A 23,454-nucleotide genomic window follows, 5' to 3' on the forward strand; every position below is an offset into this window, starting at 1 on the left:
ATGTGGTTCATATATACAGTGGAATATTACTCAGCCATCAGAAAGGATGAACACCCACCATTCACACCAACATGGATGGAATTGGAGGGGATTATGTTAAGTGAAATAAGTCAAGCAGAGAAAGACAATTATCATATGGTCTCACTCATATGTGAAACATAAGGAATAGCGTAGAGTACCACAAGGGAAGGAAGGAAAAACTGAATGGGAAGAAATCAAAGAGAGACAAACCATGAGAGACTCTAGACTCTGGGAACCAAAGTGAAGGTTACCGAAGAGAGGGGAGTGGGAGGATGGGGTAACCTGGTGATGGGTATTAAGGAGAGCATGTGTTGTGGTGAGCACTGGGTGTTATACACAACGAATGAATTGTTGAGCACTACATCAAAAACTAATGATGTACTACATGCCTTCTAACTGAATACAATTTTATACACACACACACACACACACACACATATATATATATATAGAGAGAGAGAGAACTCAACAGCCAAAATTAAATAAATAAAATAACCTAATTTAGAAATAGGCAGAAGACATGAACAGATATTTCTCCAAAGAAGACATACAGATGGCCACCAGACTCATGAAAAGATGTTTGACATCACTCAGCATCAGCAAAATACAAATCAAAACCACAGTGTGCTGTGAAGTGTGTAAACCTGGTGATTCACAGACCTGTACCCCTGGGGATAAAAACATATGTTTATAAAAATAAAAAATTAAAAATCTCAAAAAAAAAAAAACCACACTGAGATACCATCTCATACCTGTCAGAATGGCTAAAATCAGAAATGAGAAAAAAAAAAAAAAGGTGTTGGTGAGGATGTGGAGAAAAAGGAACACTCTTGCACTGTTAGTGGGAATGTGAACTGGAGCAGGCACTCTGCAAAACAGTATGGGGTTCCTCAAAAAAGTTAAAAATAGAACTACCCTGTGATCTAGGAATGACACTATTGGGTATTTACCCCCAAAATACAAAACCACTAATTCAAAGTGATACATGCACCTCTGTTTATTGTAGCATTGTTTACAGTAGCCAAACTACTGGAAGGAGCCTAAGTGTTCATCAATAGATGAATGGATAAAGAAGGAATGGTACACACACACACACACCCTGGAATATTATTCAGCCATAAAAAACTAAAATTTTGCCATTTGCAATGATATTGATGGAGCTAGAGCATATAATGCTAAGTGAAATTAGAGAAAAATACCATATGACCTCACTCATATGTAGAATTTAAGAAACAAAACAAATAACAAAGGAAAAAGGAGAGAGAGAGAGAGAGAGACAAACCAAGAAACAGACTCCTAACCATAGAGAACAATCTGACAGTGACCAGAGAAGAAGTGGGGGGGGGAGGGGATGAGTGAAACAGGTGATGAGGATTAAGGAGGGCCCTTATCATGAACACAAGGTGATGTATGCAAGTGTTTGTTGAATTGCTACATTGTATACCTGACATTGAAGTAACACTGTACATTAACTCTGCTGGAAGTAAAATTAAAAACTTTTAGTTTTTTACTAAAAAAGAAATTAGTAATCATCAAGAGATAAAAAGATGATTTATGACACAGTCACACAGTGATACAGGAATCATATACTATTAACAAGGCAGACAATGGCAAAATATATATGAAATGTATATAAAAAAACAAGCAAACATACCTCAAGGTGGCTTCTCAAGCAGAGCTCACTCCCATCCTAGGGCTTTTGTGTTCACTACTCCTTGTCAATGTGTTTTCATCCCTCAGGTGGTCTCATCTCTCAGGTCTTTTTTTTTTTTTTTAAGATTTTATTTATTTATTTGACAGAGAGGAGATCACAAGTAGGCAGAGAGGTAGGCCGAGACAGAGGGGGAAGCAGGCTCCCTGCTGAGCAGAGAGCCTGATGTGGGGCTCGATCCCAGGACCCTGAGATCCCAGGACCTGAGCCGAAGGCAGCGGCTTAATCCACTGAGCCACCCAGGTGCCCCTCATCTCTCAGGTCTTGATTCAGATAACCTCCCAGGGACTACTGTCCTCTCTCCCGCTTTCTCTTTCCTCTTTCCACTGTAGCTAAAGTAGCCACCTCCCACTCATTCACTCTCTTTCAGTCATGCTCTTTTCTTTTCTTTATAGCATTCAGCATTATCTGATATCATTTTATTTAAGAGTTTATAGTTTAGGGGTGCCTATAGTTTAGGCACCCCTAAACTCAGTGGGTTAAAGCCTCTTGCTGTGGGTACACTATACTTTCAGTCGCTAGCACAAAAATGCTTGATAAATATTTGTTCAGTGAATAAGGAATAAACAATATAACTTTAGACATTTAACATTTGCAAGGAAAAGATGAAGCTTGAGAGGCAGGCTGGGGTCAGGAGGCAAATGTTCTGAATAGCAGGCTAAGGAACTTCAGTTTGTTTTTTGTTTATTTTTCGTTATTTTTTTTAAATTTTTAAAGATTTTTATTTATTTGACAGATCAGAAGTAGTCAGAGAGGCAGGCAGAGAGAGAGAGAGGAGGAAGCAGACTCCCCGCTGAGCAGAGAGCCTGATGCGGGGCTAGATCCCAGGACCCTAAGACTATGACCTGAGCCGAAGGCAGAGGCTTTAACCCACTGAGCCACCCAGGCGCCCCTTCAGTTTGGTTTTTAAAGCTTGAGAGGTCACGGATGGTTCTTTAGAAAACAACCCTATAAGATCTACAGTTTAGAAGAATTAATTTCAGTGCCATTCAGGAAAGATCTGGAAGGGGAGAACTATGAGATGAGACCAAACAAGACTTGCTTCAGTAGTCCAGGTAGAAGGTGACAGAAGCTCAAATGAAGGCAGAGAGCCAGAGGATGCATTCAAAAAATGTTCAGAGGCAGTTGGTGGTGTTGGCAAGACATGAGTGGACAAAAAGTAAGCAAGAGCCAAAGATCAAAAGATATATATAAAGCCATTTCTAACAAGTGATTATTACATGCTAATGAATGCTGTGTGTGTGTGTGTGTGTGTGTGTGTGTGTGTGTGTTTAAAGATGAATACATTAGAAAATTGTTTTGTAGGCACAGTGGATGTTCTTCTCTTGGAAGTTATCCCGAGTAAGACTAGTGTTCCTTGGTGTCTGAAATACCGGAGCCTCAGGCTCCAGGAACCAAATCGGAAGAAAGTTAGAGAGGCCTTAGCACTTTTGTCCCAGACATGTGGTGAGATGGGACTCACATTAACAGAGCTCCAGGGCTGTCTTAGAGTTGCAGGCTTCCGGTAAAGAAAGGGGACCTGACCAAATACAAATGAGTCACAAAGGCCAGGAGAGTGGGCAGATGGAAGGAGGCATGACCAGAGACTACTGGCATCAGGTAGAAGTTTCCTGTACCAATCAAATGGTGAAACAGATAGGAAAAGATACTTATCAGCAGGGCTGTATGTATGGCCCCACCACGTATGGTGCTGGGTATATGTCTGTGGGAACGGTGCTCCCTAGAGTTGTGCGGGTCACACACCGAAGAGTTGAATGAATGAGCCAGTCAGAATGAAATGGTATAGGAGATATATAGGAGAATCATATCATATAAAGATTACAGGTGTGACTCCTGGATCCAATCAACCATCTCAAGAAACGCTGCTAGGACTGAAGGGGACAGAAATGGGATGAAATGAAGAAAGATTGTCAGATTCAGTCTATAGGACAGGCCAGTAGAGCCATCCAGCTGCCCAATAATGTGGTGTTATTTCTTACATAGCCAGGATTCCTGGGGGTCCAGGAATCAAGGGATGGAAATGAGAGTGGTACCTACTACTTACTAGTACCACTGGCGACCCACTAGCAAATGTTTTTTCTTCTTGTTCTGTGACCTTATACTTTGCTGGTTTAGAGGTCTTGGTTCCAAAGCAGGGAATGCTTCCACCAGGAGACCCAACAACGATTCCAGTGAACTGCAAGTTAAACCTGCCTCCCAGCCACTTTGGCCTCCCCATGCCTCCAAACTAATAAGCAACAGAGAATGTTACTGTGTTGGTTGGAGGTTCTGATCCCAATTATCAAAGGGAAACTGGACTGCCACTGCACAATAGGGGTAAAGGACACTATATCTGGAAAATAGGAGATCCCTTAAGGCGTCTCTTAAGTATTACCATGCCCTGTGATTACAGTTGATGGAAAACTACAACAACCCCATCTAGGCAGGACTACTTATGACCCAGACCCTCAGGAATGAAGGTTTGGGTTACCCCACCAGGTAAAGAACCACAATAAACTAAAGTGCTTGCTGAGAGCAAAGGGAATATTGAATGGGCAATGAAAGAGGGTACTTGTAAATACCAGCTATGACTCCATGGCCAGTTACAGAATGAGTATTGTAATTGTCATGAATATTCCTTCCTTATTTTGTTACGAATATGTCTGTGTATATCTTTTTCCCCTCTTTTATCCTTTTATCATGTAACTCAAGATATATTAACTTTATGTCATAGTTTTTAAGAATGGTCAACTTTACATCAGAGTATTTAAGTAACAGGACATCAAGGAGAAGAGTAAACATCATCTAAGAACTTTGCTTCCTCTTCTGGGAGAAGGGTTAGTGAGTTTTCAGTGACACACTGGATAGTTATATAGTGTTAGGCAGGGATATGGCCTTATTATCTCTCTATAGAGATTAAGCATGGTTTAAGGAGATGCATGAATGGGGACCAAGTTGACAAAGGGTGGATATGTGATGGTTAATGTTTATCTGTCAACTTCGACTGGTTTAAGGGCTGCCCAGACATTTGGTTACACTTTTGTTTGAGAGAGAGAAAGCACATGCCAGCAGGGCAGGGAGGGCCAGAGGGAGAGGGAGAGAGAACAATCCTAATCCACGCTGAGGAGGGGTCTCATGACCCTGAGGTTAAGACCTAAGCCAAGATCAAGAATCGGATACTCGACTCTCAGAGCCCTCAGATACCCGTAGTCAAAGGTTAATTTGTATATTTCTGTGAAGGTGGCTTTTGGGATGAGTAAACTGGTGGACTTTGAATATAGCAGGTTATCCTCCATAATGTAGGTGGGCCTCATCCAATCAGTTGAAGGCCTTAATAGAAAAAGGCTGACTGCCTCTAAGCAAGAATGAATTCTGCCAGCAGACTGCCTTTGACCTCAAAATGAAGCTCCTTCCTGAGTCTCCAGCCTGTCAGCCTCCCCCATCAGAAGGGGGAAATTGTCAAGCCTCCACAATCATGTGAGCCAATTCCTTAAATCTGTCCCGCCTACACCTCCCACCTTTCTCATCCTGTTGATTCTGGTTCTCTGGAGAACCCTCATGCAATAACTTTGGCCCATATGGTTCCTCCCTTTCTGGACTTCATATATATACAAAGTATTAGTATATATTTTACACACACATATTTCATATAAATATATGTAATCTATACACAAATACACGTTTATGTGTGTGTGTGTGTATAAAATCTTGCTACTATGCTTAAGTTGTATAAAATTTAAGTCTTTTCTTCCTAATTAGAGAGGAATTTGCTCAAGGACCAAGATCACAGCTTAAAATCCTTTGTCTTCCTCCCTTATTGGTTCGCAGCTCTTGTTAGGTGCTCAAAATATGTTTGCTGAATTGAATTGAAAAACAAAAAAGATACTAGGGGAATGCTACCTAGAACTACCTAGCGTCTCAGTTAGAGAGAGAGAGAATTCTTCCTTAGGAAGCAGAGAAAAATTTTGTTGACTGTATGAAGGTTTCTGGGTGGGATATTAATTACTGGGAATGTTAAATCCTCCCGATATTAATTACTGCGAATGTTAAATTCTCCCAATAAGCCCAGTCTCAGCCCTCTAGCTCATCCAAGGGAACAATCTGGCTCTGTTAACTCATGACTGGTCAACTTGCGGTTATTTATATGGAAATCCACTTTACTTTCTCACCATTTGTGCATGCCAATTCTAAGTGATGAATGACACTGTTCTATGACAACCTGTGTATTTCCCCTAAAACTCTCAAATAAAATCTTTCTGTGGCTAGGCTACTTACGCCATACTTTCGGGTTCTGCTGCACAAGCACCAACTGCTTTCGTGACGTTGACAAGAAGAGTTTGGTTTATTCCAACGAGGAGGTTCACAAGTGGTTGAATGCCACCACATTTCCGGACAAGGACTCGGTTTTCATATTCCTGACAACATTCCCCCAGTGCACCAACCACGTTCACAAGTACTTCTTCAGGCTGGTCAGTTAAAAGTCCCACCAACGTCTCAATGGCTTTGTATTCCCGAAACCTGTGCTCATCACAAGAAAAAGAGGTGGGGGGAGGAAAAGAGGAGAACAATATTACTTTTGGTGTAAAATTAGCTAATATTAATAGCACAAAATTGCTGAATGACAACTATACGCTCATTCAGTCCTTACAAAAACCCTATGATGCAGGTACTACCACAATCCCCACTATCAGAAAGCTAATTTGAAGCTTTGTAAATAGTGAAGCTGACATCGATATCCGGCCATCTGCACCTTTAATCTCTATACGGTGCAGACTCTGAGAAAACTACAACTTCATCCACGCCAGTGTCAGTGATTCTACTATGCTATGGGTGTTTCCTCATGTCACAGAGACTATTTAACAGGAACAAAACAACATAAGCCTACTTTGTGTTAAATAAGACAATTTCTTATTAGAATCATCACACTAAGGGGCTCTTGGAAGGCTCGGTCAATTGAGTGTCCAACTCTTCTTTTCAGGTCAGCTCCTAATCTCAGGGTGGTGAGATTGAGCCCCAAATTGGGCTCTGTTCTCAGAGGGGAGTCTGCTTGAGAGTTTCTTTCTCTCTCTCTCTTTCTCTCTCTCTCTCTCTCCCCCTTTGCCCTTCCTCCCACTCATGTGTACTCTTTCTTTCTCTCAAATAAACGAATAAATCTTTGAAAAAAAAATCATCACATTGAGACAAAGAGTTGCCTCAGAATATCCATCATAGAGTATGAGAACTCTAAAAGTACACAGGGATAAATTTGAATATTAAATAAATCTGGGGGCGCCTGGGTGGCTCAGTGGTTTAAGCCTCTGCCTTTGGCTCAGGTCATGATCTCAGGGTCCTGGGATCGAGCCCCGCATCGGGCTCTCTGCCTGGCAGGGAGCCTGCTTCCCCCTCTCTCTCTGCCTGCCTGTCTCTCTGCCTACTTGTGATCTCTGTCTGTCAAATAAATAAATAAAATCTTAAAAAATAAATAAATCTGATGATCATAAAGTTTACAAATACTTTAAAAGTTAATGAAATCATTTGAAAATGGCTGTTCTTTAACAGATTAGTTAGCATTTCGCTGATTTATCTTGTTTATCTTTTAAAAAGGAATAAAGAGTGGAACCACTTCCATCTATAAAGATTCAGTGGGAAATTCATCCCTCATCTTCTTCAATTAGAGTTGCTTGTCATTTATATGGCTGCCCGTAAGTAAAAGAGCCCATTTACACAGATTACATCAGCAAGTCCCTTAGTACTTAGTACTGAGTGAGGCACAAGAAACCATTGCCAGGTGGTGGGATGGGAAATAGAAGTCTTTCATTTAAAAAAAAATACCTTAATCCTGCCAAATTAGTCTAGAATGTATGTGTATGAAAACTAGAGGTGTAGCATTAGGATTGACTCTATTAAAATAACATTACAGGAATGTGTTTCAGTGGCCATATTTTTTATGCATTTACACTTTATTTAGAAACATTTATATCTTAATGACAGAAGACATTAGTTGAAGGATACACAGTGTAGCTTCTGTGAGCTAAGAATACAGCTCTTCCTCAATGGCCATATTTTTATGACAGAATAATTGAATGGCTTCTCTTACTTGGTCACATTCTCTTTGCTGATGGAACATTTCCATATTGCCCCCGTGACCGCGGCCAACCGTTCTTTATTGTCAGTGTTATTGAGCAGACTGGCCAGGGGTTTAAGTCCTCCATGAAGTCTCACCAGGTCACGGGTTTCCTTATCTTCGGCACACTACGCAAAAAGTCAGGGCAGAGGCTGTCAGTGATGAAGGCATATCAAGCTTTCAGTGATTGCTAACGAGGCTGTCATTCTAGTGGCTATGAAACTTCTTTTCAGAGAGTATCATTTTCTGAAGGGGCCTCCAAGTAAAATATAATTCTTCTCTGTACTGGCAGCTCTCTGACAGTGTCTCTCTTCCCTTACATGATTTTGGCAATGTCTAGAAGTTTCTACGTACTGAGAAATTCTGCCAAGCCATTCTGAGGTAGTGTGTGCTTTCACCAAGACAGAAAGAGAGGTTGGTAAGAGACCCAGAATGCCACATGTGTGGTTGGAGGATTTCTGCAGTCATGCGACCCACAGTCTTAGGAAAATATAGTGAAGATACATGAGTGATAAAGCTTTCGTCTGATCTTCAATGACCCCCAAAAGCTAAGAGATGAGTATTTCCCTAATAGAGTTTCTATGCTCAGAGCAGTGAGTATATCAATAGCAAATGATATTATATTCACATATGTTTATCCATACATTTGTGTCATCCTTTGAAATAAATATGTACTGCACAGACATTCCCAGCTGACCACACTTCCCAGGTTACAGAGCAAAAAGATGATAAATTTAGTGTAGATATATTATCATCTGAGGCATACAGTGGTCTCTGAGGCCGCAGGATACAGGTGCATGTGATGCATCATCCCTGAGGGCCACCAGAAGAAATCCTCACTGGAATGCACCACAAGGCATCTGCCATGTTTGTCTTCTATTTATGACTTTCGGTTTTGGTTCAGTTGCAACTTTTAAAAAATTAATCCCTATTTCCAACCATTCCTTTATAGTTACTCATACGAGGCATATATGTAAGTCAAGGCTATATATCCTCGTTATGAACTGAGTTCCGTTCCCTTAAAACTGATATATGTCGAATCATATAACCCCCATACCTCAGAGTGTAACCATATTTGAAGATAAGGTCTTTAAAGAGGTAATTAAGGTTAAACAAGATCACTGAGGTAGGCTCTAATCCAATATGACTGGTGTCCTTAGAAGAAAATACTAGGATACAGAGGAAGGAACATGTGGAGACAGAGGGAGAACAACATGTGAACATGAAGATGGCCATCCATAAGCCAAGTCCTTAGAAGGAACCAATGCTGTTAACAGCTTGATCTCAAACTTGTAACCTCCAGAACTATAAGGAAATGAACTTCTATTATTTAAGCCACCCAATGTGTGGTATTTTGTTATAACAGCCCTAGAAAACTAATACAATACTCTACTGACATGAACCCTTTTCTCTGACTCTGTCTTTTTGGCATACCCTCACTGTGCATGTTTTAAAATGTATTCCTCTAGGAAACTTTCTCTGATAGGTAGAATCTAGAAACTTCCTCTGATGACCAATAACCAGCCATCTAATTTGTCAAAGCCATCTTTTCTTCTGTTTTCTCGTATACTATGAAATGCATAACTCACAGAAAGTTAATGAAGATTCAAATACATTAATAAAAAGATAAAACAGGAATACACATACACCCCCACACAAAAGCACACACTCAAGGGCAGGGATTGCGTGGAGCACTGGGTGTGGTGCAAAAATAATGAATACTGTTATGCTGAAAATAAATAAAAAATAAATTATTAAAAAAAAAAAAAAGCACACACTCATTCGTCCATCCATCTTGTTTTGGCAGAAGGTAAAGTTCCCAAGACCAGCATGTTTGAATAGGATAACTAAACAGCAGTGTAAAGGCACCATGTATATATTTAGCTATTTTACACTAAGTAACTTGTTTGAGGAGACAAAGATATAGAAGTGGCTTCCAGAAATGTGAATAATCAAGACAAGTTGGAGCAGGTTTCTCTTTTACATATACAGGCATCTGTCATTAGCACAGAACAGTGGCTCACAGAACTGTATGTGTGGAAAAATCCCTTGGGGGGTTCTTGTAAAAATGAGGATTCCTGATTCCAATCCCCAGAGAATGAGACCTCACGTTAACTATCTAAAGTCCGCCGTACCTGATAGATGGCCATGGCACAGTGTTCCTGCAATTGTTCATTCTCACTATTTAGGTTCTTTACCAAATTTTCAATTATCCTTTCTGCTTTGATTGCAGCTCGGTAGTTTTCCTAGGAATACAAATTTAAATATTGACATACATAATACATGAATAGAAGTATCTATATGTACTAATAATTATGCCAAACAAACTTTCTTAATAAACACTAAAGTCCAAGATTAACACAACTATATAGTAAGAGAATTTAGTCAGCATTTTCAGAAATACATCACACAGGTACCAATTTAATGTTCTATTAGTTTCAGCTTCTCTTTCTAAAAGACTACTGACTCTCAAAAAAAAAAAAAAATCCTTAGCAGTCACGATAACCTTAAAAATTGTTTTTCAACTAAAGAAAGTTAAGGTAAATGAAAGCAAGGGAAGCAGAGCTGGCTTGAGTACCTCTGATGCACATTCTTGTAATGTCCCCACCACTGGAATTAGCATGTTCTCATGCGAAGTCTTCAGTAAGCCAGCCAACAGAGGAATGCCGCCAGCTTTACGAATGGCTTCTTTATTCGCATAACTCTTACTGCAGCTCCATAATGCCAGCGCCCCACAACGAGCTACTTCCACGTCTCTGGCATCATACAGACTTGACTGAGCCGGTTCTTGTGAATTGTGTGCACAGTCGAGTAGAGCGACCTACAAGAACAGATAAATATGATGTACATGGGAATCTTTAAAATAAAACAATGTACCCTGCAAATAGCTACAGGGCTGCTATCAGGCTAACCTCCATCAAACATAAGAATACTTTTATGGATTAGTTTTCATACTACACAGTAGTCAGTGAAAGCAAAGAAATAAACCCTTCAAAATACCTTCCTCCAGATTTGGGAGGCTTTATATTTCCTTCCTACAAGAAATTTAATCTCACCAGGATTGTACTAATATAGCTGTAACATTGACTTTAGGAAGAATTGTATACTACATCCTCAGCCCTGGTATCTCACAAAATGAGGCTCCCTAAAGCCATTAGGACTTTCTAATGAGAACTGAATGGCCTGTATATTCTCAAAACCATGAGACCTCTTCCGAGGTTATGGCTCTCTACCTGTACTACTGAAACCAACCTATCCACATGGCATAGCACCACAATCTTTTCTTTTCTTTCCAATAACCAAAGCCACCAGAGACCTTAAGGGAAAGGCAATTTGTATAGAAACAGCAGGATGTTAGGATGCTCCACAGAGGAAATGAAGTCGGGGCTCCCAGGGCTGTTTTTATCCTATGCATGTCTACTCCATTCTTCTCCCTCTGCAGGCCAGATTCCATGGATATGTCCACATAATCGTGACCACGAATCCTGAGTTTAGAAAAGAGTAGTCCAGACTGAGTAGAACCTCTGATTCCTAATTCCAAATTCCTGGGAGAGAAATCTGGTGGGACTGGCTTGAGTCAGGTGGACACTCCGCTGTACATTCATCATGTCAGGGACATATGTTTATTTATATTGATGTTCCTGCCACCTGTGTTTCTGTACTTGACATTTCAATAAATGTTTGAAATGGTTTTCAGTGAAACGGTCAAGTACACCATACATCCAGAGGTATGTGGAAATGGCCACAGGAGTAACAACACTGAATCTTAAAATCTTTTCCTACCTGGATGTGTTCTCCACGCTTGCTCAGACACCCAAGTTTCTATTGGGTGTGTCTCTTCAGAGACTCAACCCCATCTAAGTGCCCAAACACTATGGCCACTATACCCCTTCCTGCCTGCTCTGATCTGACCTCCATTCCCTTGCTCTGATGTCGTAACCAGCTCACTGCTCTGTACTGAGTGATCTCCCTCACTTCCAGTTTTGGCTGGGGACTCGTGTGTATGTCACCTACCCTCACTTAGTTAGCAAACCAAAAAAGGATCCCTAAAATCCTAGTCTTTCTCAGATGTGTTCTCAACCCAGCAATTATGAGTCTATTAATGCCTGATCCATTACTGTGCTTCCTGTTTCTAATTTAGCTATCATTTAAGATTATATTAAAACATGTGGCATTATCTAATGGACTAAGTAAGTGCAGTTGTCCAATTCTAGTTCCTTGAATGTGATATATAAGACTCCCATAAAAATAAATTTTAGTTTTAAGTTACATTATTCATTCTTATAATTTAATGTGAGAACTTCCATTAGACAGCCACATCAGTCAACCGTATGACTTCATTATTTAAGCAGAATACTGATAATCACTGTAATAATTACCTTTCCCCCAACATTTTATTATGAAAAAACTTCAAACATACACAAAGGCTAATAGAACTATATGGTAATTATGCAGCAAATCATGTATTATACCACCTAGATTCTATAATTAACATTGTCATATCTGTTTTATCACACAGCTAACCATCTACTTATCCACCTACCCAGCCATAAGTCTGTCTTATTTTTGAAGCGAATAATTGTACTCTATAGTACTCTATAGATTACATGTGGATTCAGAGGTCCCCAATTTACAAGGGTTCAACTTATTTTTCAACTTCAACATGGTGTGAAAGTGGCATGCATTCAGTAGGAATCCTACTTGGAATTTCGATCTTTCAAGCTAGCAATATGCAGGTTACACTCTTGTGATGCTGGGCAGCGGCAGTGAGCCTCAGCTCTGTAAGCCACACCACCCCAAGGGTAAACACTGGTGCACTTACAGCCATCCTGCACCCATACAGCCATTCTGTTTTCACTTTCAGTACAGTTTTCAATAAGTCGCAGGAGACATCAATACTTCATTATAAAATCAGCTTTGTGTTAGATGATTTTGCCCATGTTTAAGGCAAATACAGGTATTCTGAACACGTTTACGGCAGGTAAGGTAATCCAGGATGTTCAGTAGATTAGCCTTATTAAATACATTTCTACTTATGATATTTCAACTTCTAATGGGTTTATCGGGACATATAACTCCATTGTGAGTCAAGGAAGAGCTGTACACAGAATCTCTTAATTTCGGAAGACATGTCACTGTGTATGAATTCACCTCAAATGCATATTGATTCAATACATATTAACCCTTCATATGTGTAAGGTACTGGGCTACGTGTTGTGAATGACACTGAGATGAATAAGATATGTCTCTCCTCTTAAGGAGCTTTGAGCACAGAAGTGGAGACCGTCCAGTATGGTAAAAGCTGTAGGAGGAACATGGGATCTACTGTTCCTTCCAAAGACGGATGAAAAGGCACTTCCATACTGCCCTGTATCTCCTTGACGTGAGTGTTGAGCAGAATGCTCACTTCTTTCTTTCAGGGATAGTTATTGATAGAACCATTTTTTTAATGATAAAGGTAACACTTATACAACATATTGGCAAATGTGGGAAATTATGGAGAAAAATTGATAGTTATTTCAGAGGAAAGTGAAAAACTGTGAGCTGTGAACAGTTTTGTGTATTTATTTCACATTTTTATAAAAAAGCTGTTACAGACTTGTGAGGTAAGTCTCTGAAAATTTTGATCATAGGTGTCAGTCAGTTTTTGATCCTGTCAGAGTTTTATATAATATTATTTATAGTTTATTCCTTGCTACTAAATATACTTTAAAAATGCAATACTGATAGCTGACTACACGTTTCCTGGAGGCATTGTTCCTGGGACTTTACTGCTCTCATATTGTAAACACTCTGTTTTCAGTAACAATGAGATGACTAAGCATCTGCAGGTCTGATGGTCTCCTTGGGGGGGCAGACCTCATAGTGAGGTCACCACAGCAGAGAAAATGGATGACCAGAGCCCTTTCTAACAGGGTCTCCACCCCCTCCCCCACTTTGCACGTGCCACACACAAATATATCCCCACCAATGCGGTAGGTGCAAACTACATCTCTTTTTTAAACATATGTTTCTTTGAAAAAGAAGGTCAGACATGTTTTCTGGCCAGTTGCTAATGTAAATATACAACAATAATTTTCAAGGACATTACACAAAAAGAAGGTTCCCAGAACACACATATTTAACATCCGGAAGAGGCCAGGAAGGACAGCAGGAGGTGACATTTTGGTGGCGGGGGTGTGCTGTTCCTCACCAGTACTCACCAGTTTGGTGATGCCCCCATGGCGTCTCACCGCCCGTCGGGCTCTTCTAAACTTGGCCACATTTGCGATTGTCTCAGCTGCCAGGCATTTCAGACTCTTATGTGGAGAATCAAGTATATTAACCATAATTGGTAAGCCCCCAAGGTCAACAATATTACGTCTGATTTGCGGATTATGACTGATTTCCTTCAGGATTTTTAATGAACCAATCTAATGAGAAAATAGAAGTTAGAGGTGAAAATAAGGGCTTAATACATAACCAGTGCTAGAGTTTCAAAAATTCCAAGCTGGCCTCAAATCCTTCCCCAGTGACGTTTTTTTAAGGAAATACTTTCGATTCCCAGGTATTACCCACAGCCTCCTTGCTTTTCTCCAATTATGCAGACAAACATTCATCATTTAAGAAGCACATACTAGTGGAAAAGAACCAAAAGATAAACAAGAACAGCCAAGAAGAGAAGAGCGGCGAACAGCCAAAGGAGCAAGTTCTCAGTGAGACTAGCAGGCAAAGTCAAGAATGAGGCAGAAGTGACAGACACATATCAGTAAAAAAAGAAGCACGAGGAGGTATGGACGAGGTTCATCACCCGCGTCACGTAAGCCACTCACCTTACACTTGACTTCGTCTGTATCAAGTAAATTTATCAAAACTTCAAGGCCTCCGACATCCCTGATCGCCAGCTGGCAGGTCTCCTGCGCTAAGTTGAAATCCTTCATTGAACACAACGCAATCACTGTAGCTGTCTGATTTCCTCCCTACAAAGACGCCAAGCCACAGAAAGGTTAAATAAGATCGCGCATCCATTGAAATTTACTTAATGGCTATGAATCCACGAACTGGGAAATGTGTCTCCCCGTACATGGTACGTTAAATTTTTTTAAGTTCTCTGAGTGGCTTATAATTTGTTAAATGAATCATGTAGAGTTGAAGCATGAAAAAGCTTTACAGAGTATCATAAAACATTATTCCAATTAAGAGTCAGTATTTAAAGGTGGTCTGTCTGCTTTACACAGCGAGGGCATTAGGCAGTATTAGTACGTTAAAGAGAGTCGAGGGGCAAGCCTTGAGAGACCCACGGAGGAATGTAAGTTTTATGTTGAGGCAGAAGTGTAGTTCTTGAACAGAGTACTGTGCAGTCCAAACCATGTCTGGAAATGATTCTCACAGATGTATGTGGAACAGTCTGGAACAGGGAAAACCTGGAGAAAGGGAAACCATGTGGGAAGTGGTACAGTGATCCCTCCTGGGACTGGGGAGTAAGTGGGAGAAGGGCCATGGGACTGGGAAGGAGGAGGTGATTCCATTAAGAACAGCAGATGACTCAGTGTGTGGATAAAGGGGAAAGAAAAAAAAAAGAAGAAGAAGCCTTCAGTATCGAGAGCGCAATGCTGGCCCAATGTAGAGAATCACACAATCAATGTCTGCTTAGCTAATCACCGGATGTCAAGGGTAGTGGGGAATGGCTCCTTTAAGGTAAAACAATCTGGGAGATTTTTAAAAAATGAATGATGAATCAGTGAAACAGACCCGCCAGGAAATTATAATCAGAATTCACTTCAGGAGTTCTTGAGTGACGTCCACCCATCATTAATGTTTTGAAAACCTTCTGAAGGACACTGCATAGTACTTATTATTTCTCCTGCTTTTAAGACTGAATGGTAACTAAGAGTTCCAGTGTAAGTGCTGAAATAGTTCATAAGTCACAAGAGCAGGGGGCAGCTGGGTGGCTCAGTGGGTTAAGCCACTGCCTTTGACGCAGGTCATGATCTAAGGGTCCTGGGATTGAGCCCCACGTCAGGCTCTCAGCTCAGCGGGGAGCCTGCTGCCCACCGCCGCTGCTTCTCTGCCTACTTGTGATCTCTGTGTCAAAAAAATAAATAAAATCTAAAAAAAAAAAAAAAAAAGACACAAGAGCACTATTTCTAATGGAGCTAAGAGTAAACTGTTTCTGTAAAAGGTGCTTAAGAAAGACTGCCTTGGATCTTGACCTCAAAACACAGTATGAATGGGCTCAAATATATCTCTCTCTCCTTTTGGAGGAAAAGACGCCTACAAGTTATGTTTATTCTCGTTTGCTAATTATCACTTGATATTGTTATATCTATCATATACACATGTTCATAGATATAGTATATACACCTAAGACAAAAATGGAAATTATATTCAAGTTGCCCAAACCCCTCCTACATATCACACATGCATACATGCAAATCCTCTAGTGAATTCAACACAATGTGTTACTTTTAAAACAAGAAACTGAAGTGGGATTATTAGAGGGCAGGTATCAAAAAGATGAAAAAGTACAGACTTCAGCCTTTCCTCTTAACCCTTCCAGCAAAGTCCCTCTACATCTCTAAAAATGTGCAGACACCACACTAATTTTCTTTCTGGGTAATCCAGGCTGTCCTCTGCATTCAAGATTAAGTTGAGAATGGCAAAAGCCTTCATTTTCTTATTTACATTGAAAATAATGAGTTTTGTTCTTGTAGCTTTTAATGACTATTTCTCAATATTGAAAGAAATTTTTAACACCGCCAATTGTCCTACAGTTGGTTTTGAAACAAAAAATAGTAAGTCTTTCACTTATTACTTTCAGTTTTATAATCTCCCTTGTTTGGGGGTACAGGACCCTCCCATAAACACACACAGTAGCACTTCTGGTGTCTTACTTTTAGAAAAACAGAAGACAGGTATTTCATAAACCATAGAGAAGAATCTAAATGCTAACCGAAATTCAAGAAAATAATATAGAAAAAAGAAAAAAAAATGAGAGAGAGCCAGAGAGCCAGAGAGAGACAATTATTTAACAAGGTCCTTTTGTGGAATTTCAATGGGTTAGAAGGAACCCAGAAATTCCCCTGGGGTACCCAAAAGAGCAGAGCTGGGCTCCCACATTAAAAGTTTAAAAATGCAAACGCGGAACTTCAGACAGAGTTCTTTAGGCAGTGGCTTCAGACTCAAGTGTGACTTGAAAGCGAGAAGACGTCAAAACATGTCATGCCTCACTCAAGCCAAGAGAGTCCACCCACGCATGTCAAACCCTGAAGGAGAATGTGCTGTCCCGACATTCTTAGTTCCACGTGATGGAGGACCTTCTTGACTGCTGTTCTTGCGTTGTATTTTCTTTGGTAGCATTTTTCTACTTACACATTCGGCACAGTCATTGTTTCCTATTTCATTTTGAAGGCTCTTAAATTTTTCTTTTCTAGATTATTTCTATCTTTCATACTTTATTTCATCATACGCATCATAACCAATGATACGACATTTTTAAAGAGTCTTGTGATTATGGTAGATGCCCAAAAGGTAAGAGGTTATATTTTCCTGAGTTATCTCTAAGCCAATTTTGAAGCCAAAGGATGGAAATTTACATTTATCATTAAGAAGTTAGATCCTTATAGAAAAAAAAATTCTGTAAATCATCAGCTTTTTCTGAAAATCTGGAAACATATTCATAGGCTTGAGAGATTTTTTTTTAGAACAGTTTTATATTAGGGAAAGTTAGTTTTTCCACATTTCAGGATTTAGTTCTACTCTTGTCACTGACCACACTCCCCAAAGGATTATAAATCTTTCAGAATGAATACCAGAGGATGGGAGCCAAAATATTCAACATACAGAGCCACAAATGTTAGCCAATTGCTATTCTTTAAATACCAGCTATGTCAAAGGATTTTCAAATGTTTGTTCTGCTTTGACCAGATGCCATAAACATCTTACTAAGGAGAAGCAGTGCAAATATGCTCATTTTTCAATTAAATCTCCCCTGAGAATGTAATTAGTTGCCAATACTTATTTTCACATTTTATCACGTATTTGCATTTGTGAACTTTAAAGAGCTGGAGAAAACATAGTAAAATATTATTTTACTAGCTTCTGAAGGGTTTTGAAGAATGCTTCCAATAAGCTTTTCCACTTCTTAAATTAATACAAGTCGTCTGCTCGTTGTCTTCTGCCCCTGCTTCTCCTCAGACATCTCCAGGCTCTGTCAGCCTCCGGACGCTTCGCAGTTTGCATTCCTTTCTAGGACCAGGAGGCTTTTGTTCATTGTCAAAATCACGTTTCCAACACGCAAAAGTTGAATGAATGTTGGTTTCCTTCATTTTCCTCAAAATTTCTTTTAGAAAGAGAAGTTCAGTAGAGGACACTTTTCTAAATAATGTTTCTCATTGTTTTAAGTAAATCTTTGAAATAAAAAAGTATTACCATATCTGGTATATAGATTTAAACCTACCTCCAGTCCCCTTCCTGCTGACAACAGAGAAATAAACATTTACAAAGATGAGATGAAGAATGTATTTGAGACTAAATCAGGGAGCCAGCTGCCTCCAACCACTTCTTAATTCTTTCATTCAACAAATTTGCCCACTTATTATTCACCGAGTCTGAGTCCAGCAACTAGAGACATCCTGGAGGATAAAAACAGACCTGGTCTTTGCCTTGTGGAGCTCATCAAGTTTTGTGGAGAAGAAAGATTTTAATTTTTGAAGCCCATCCAAATAAATGAAAAACACTGAGCAGTGCTATCCGGAGAGCAGCATGGGGCTATGGAAGCTTGCAGTAGGGGACTTTGGGCCTGGACCTCAGGAAAGGTTTCCCTGAGGAAAGCATGTCTGGACTGAGGTGTGGACAGAGTGGGAGCCTTCCCTGGAGGAGGAGGAGGGATGTGATGAAAGACATGCCAGTCAGAGGAAACAGTATGTGTAAAGCCCCTGCGGAAGCGTGGAACGTGGCCTGTTCAAGACCTCACGAAGGCCAGTGTGGCTGAGACCCAGAGCATGCCAAATGGTCCAAGACCAGCTGAAAAACTAGGTGGGCAAAGGAATCTGCTGGGCCCATAGGCCAAGTGGAGGATTTTAAACTTTATTCAAGATTGATAGGAAATATTCAAGGATGTTGTTTTGGGGAAGAGGGGGAGGACTCACATGAGTTGAGCACATTTTTAAAAGGGGAGGGGGTTGGGGAGAAGCGGGTGGGATTATGGACATTGGGTATGTGCTTTGGTGAGTGCTGTGAAGTGTGTAAACCTGGTGATTCACAGACCTGTACCCCTGGGAATAAAAATATATGTTTATAAAAAATAAAAAATTTAAAAATTAAAAAAAAAAAAAAAGATCATTCCAGCGGAAGAGCCTAGAGGGGGCAAGGAGGGGAAAAATGGGTCATGTGGGGACCATGCAGGTTACTGCAGCTATCCGGACAAGAGGTAATTGGGATTAAGAGGTCAAGGTGACTCATTATGTGTCACAAAGACTTCAAGTAATGTGCTTTAGAAAAGGATACTATAAAGCTAGCAGACAAAGCTCTGGTGGGCTACGTGCTCACAGGGCCATGATTCGGAGCTTCCCGTCAGAGTCCCATATGGTAACAGTGAGATAAGAAGGCAGGCAGAGGCACAATCTGGAGTGGGGACCCCCTCTGTGCTCCCCACTGTCTGCAATCAAGGGGCAGCAGGTGAGACCAGGTGAGGTGACACAGCCGTCACACAGCCATCCAGCTGGCTTTCAGTGTTCTCAGCATTTTTTCCTCCAAACATGCCACTCTGAGAGCAAGAAAAGTGAAGGCCCGCCAGTGACTATTTATTGATGATGACAGAGGGCCTGGCACCCAGCACAGAGGTTGGCTTACAGATACTCTTCATCTCCCAGGGTCAGAGACAGTAAAAAGTCAATGCTCAAAGTGAGTTGCATATGACCACGTAAGTCAAGGTAGTAAAATGCATTGCTTTGCCTTCTGTTTATTTGCAAACCGACTTTATCCTGATGATTCAGCACTCATAAACCTCAGACTCAAGCGATGAGACTCAAGAGGACTCCAGGAAAGAAAATGAGAAAATGCTGTGCCAGAAGAAAAAAGAAATTAGACTCAGACTGTTGCATTACAAGCTTGCTGAGAATTTTTATTGGGAATGGGTACGGAACAATGCAAGCATTCCCTACACATTCCTTTTAAATAGACATGGAACATTTACCGAAATAGATAATCTGCTGGAATGTCCTAGTCACTGCAATGAGGAAAAAGTTGTAGCAAATATGACTGTCTTCCTAAAAAATTCAGAAGAGTACACTGAATAATTATGATAATTAATAGAAGTAGCTCAATAAAGTGACTGGATATAAGGAAGACATTCAAAAATGAGTAATTCCCCCAATATACTAAGAATAATAAATCAAAAGATGTAATTTGAAAATATTCCTATGCCACTATTGGTAAAATAATAACAAAAATATCAAGGAGTAAATCTCACAAGAAATGTGTTGAAAATATATGGAAAAGAAGCTATTAATTTTTACTAAAATACATCAAAATTTAAAAATAAATGAATGGTCATACAGTGTTGCTGAATAGGATAACTGATGTTATTAAAATTTGCAGACCCACAACAATATGGTCAATTAATCTTTGACAACGTAGGAAAAAATATCCAGTGGAAAAAAGACGGTCTCTTCAACAAATAGTGTTGGGAAAACTGGACAGCAACATGCAAAAGATTGAAAGTAGCCCACTTTTTTACACCATCCACAGAAATAAATTCAAATGGTTTAAAGACCTAAATGTGAGGCAGGAAACCATTAAAAATCCTAGAGGAGAACACAGACAGCAACATCTTTGACATCGACTGTAGGAACTTCTTACTAGATATGTCTCCCCAGGAAAGGGAAAGAAAAGCAAAAATAAACTACTGGAATTTCATAAAAATAAAAAGTTTCTGCACAGCAAAAGAAATAGTCAATAAAACCAGAAGTCAACCTATGGAATGGAAGAAGTTTTTTGTAAGTGACATATCTGATAGAGTTAGTATCCAAAATCTATAAAGAACTTATAAAACTCAACACCCAAAAAACAAATAACCCAATTTAAAAATGGGCAGAAGATATAGACAGGCATTTCTCCAAGAAGACATCCAGATGGCCAATAGACACATGAAAAGGTGCTCAACATCACTCATCATCAGGAAATACAAAACAAAACTACAATGAAATACCACCTCACACCTGTCAGAATGGGTAAAATTAACAACACAGGAAACAACAGATGTTGGTGAAGATGTGGAAAAAGGAGAACCCTCTTACACTGTTGGTGAGAATGCAAGTTGGTGCAGCCACTCTGGAAAACAGTATGGGAGGTCCTCAGAAAGTTATAAATAGAACTACCCTATGATCCAGCAACTGCCCTACTAGATACTTACCCAAAGGATACAAAAATATGATCCAAAGGGGTACATGCTCTCCATTATCAACAATAGGCAAATTATGGAAAGAGCCCAAATGTCCAATTAATGAATAAAGACGTGGGGTGTGTGTGTGTATTATGAAATAAGTCAGAGAAAGATAAATACCATGTGATTTCACTCATATAAGCAATTTGAGAACAAAACAAATGAACATAGGGGAGGGAAAAGAAAGGAAAACTAAGAAACAGAGCCTTAACTAAGAGAATAAACTTACGGTTACCAGGAGGGAAGTGGGAGGGAGATAAGGGTTAAGTAGGGGATGGGCATGTTGTGATGAGCTACTGGTGTTGTATGTAAGGGTTGATTCACTTAAGTAGTACACCTGAAACTAATATTACACCATGGTTAACTAACTGGAATTTAAATAAAAACTTGAAAAATATTACAATTTACCTAAAAGTAATTTATAAATTCATATAGACTGACCAAAATCCCCAACAGCATTTTTGAAGGTTTTTTTTTTAATTCAATTTGCAACTTTTCTAAAAATGACCTGGAATGGAAAATATGCAAAAAGTATTTTTAAAAATTTAAGAAAGCTCTCTGGCCGATCAAATATAAAATGCACCGAAGTTACAGTAATTAAAACAGCATGGAACTGGCATGGGGAGCATTCAAATAACTCAATGTAATAAAGATCCAGAAACAAACTCTCACATATGAGATGACAATACTTGATAAGGGTAATATCTCAGATCACTGAAAAAGTGGAGGAATGAATAATCTGTGTTGAAACAATGGACTCCCCATCAAAAAACAAAAAAAAAAAAACAAAAAAAAAAGAAGAAGAAGTAAAATTCGATCCCAACCTCACACTGTCCCTATGAAATAACATCAAGATGGATTCAGGATCTGAATATTTTTTTTTTTTTAAGCTATAAACCTACCAGGAAGAAATAGAAAATTTTTTGTTCTCCTAGAATGACTTCAGAAAAACCTTCCTAGCTCCTAAGACACAAAACTTTACAAGATAGCCATGAAGGAAAGTCAGTATAGTACAATGCACAGTTGTACAATGTACAATTTAAAAGTTTTCAAAGAGAAGAGTAGATAAAAAGACATGACAAACTAAGAGAAAATATTTGCAAATAATATAACAAAGGATTAATTTGCATTAAGAATCAAAAGACAACCACAGAAAAATAAGCAAGGTATACAATACAATGGCTATTAGACACATAAAAATATTTACCAACCTCACTAGTAATCAGGAATATGCAGATTCACACAAGATACAGTCCCCCCCCCCAGTTGAAACTGACCAAAATAAAAAATAAAAAAAGACTGTAGGTTAGTGAGAATTTGTAACAGTGAATCTTATTTCTAGACAAACAATTTTAATACTCTGGAAAGATTTTAAAGACCATCGATGCCTAGACCTCATTTCAGACCAATTTGTTTAAAACCTCCATGAATGTTACCTGGGCATCAGGGTCTTTGTTTTGCTTTGTTTTTAGGAACCTGACTGATTTCACTCTGCATTCAAGGTTGAAAATCACTGATATTTATTAATTAAGTATAAATCGACATTTACTTTGTGTAAGGAGCCATCAAAAATTTTTTATACAAACCAAGTTGGTTGGTTGATTACTTTTCATTATTTCCCTTTCAATTTAAAAGATTTTGGTGGAGTACTCAAACTTCAGTGTGCGTATATTTTTTTGTTTAAAATCCCTTTACTAAGGTGGAATTGATACACAAAAAATTTACATATTTATGTAACCAATTTAATGAGCTTGAGCATCTGCTTACACCTGTGAAACCATCCCCACAATCAAGGTAACAGACGCATCCATTACCTCCAAAAGTTTTCTTATGCTTCCTCCTTTTTGCGGTATTTACACTTACCATGAGATCAAATACCCTCTTACATATTTCAAACATACAATTCAATATTGTTAACTATGCTGTGCAGCTTTCCGGAGCTTATGAAACTAAAACTTTGCACCTATTTAACAACACCTCCCCATTAGAACTATCAAAATTTGAATGCCCATATTCTTTGACCCAGGCAATTCCACTTCAGAGAATCTCTCGTACAGAAATAGGCTACATATCCAAAGAATATGTAAAAAATATCTGCTGCAGCTATGTTGTAATAATAAAAGTCGATTTGGGGGACAAGGCAAAATGTTACCAGTAAGGGAACTGTTACAAGAGTTATTGACAGATACATATAGTAGCCTACTACGTGGTAATTAA

General features: G+C 39.3%; 1 protein-coding gene across 5 annotated transcripts in view; it reads right to left on the minus strand.

The window, feature by feature from the left end:
* Positions 1-23,454, minus strand: part of ARMC4 (armadillo repeat containing 4) — a 184,930-nt gene that overhangs the window by 118,009 nt on the left and 43,467 nt on the right. For all 5 annotated transcript variants that reach the window (XM_032349730.1, XM_032349729.1, XM_032349731.1 and 2 more), the window contains 6 exons: positions 14,627-14,773; positions 14,018-14,227; positions 10,393-10,635; positions 9,950-10,060; positions 7,788-7,942; positions 5,987-6,229 (listed from right to left, as the gene is read on the minus strand). In XM_032349730.1, the coding sequence (XP_032205621.1) occupies positions 5,987-6,229; positions 7,788-7,942; positions 9,950-10,060; positions 10,393-10,635; positions 14,018-14,227; positions 14,627-14,773 (1,109 nt within the window). The remainder of the gene's footprint in view (positions 1-5,986; positions 6,230-7,787; positions 7,943-9,949; positions 10,061-10,392; positions 10,636-14,017; positions 14,228-14,626; positions 14,774-23,454) is intronic.

This window comes from Mustela erminea, chromosome 6 (assembly GCF_009829155.1).
Source record: "Mustela erminea isolate mMusErm1 chromosome 6, mMusErm1.Pri, whole genome shotgun sequence".
Classification (NCBI taxonomy): Eukaryota; Metazoa; Chordata; class Mammalia; order Carnivora; family Mustelidae; genus Mustela; species Mustela erminea.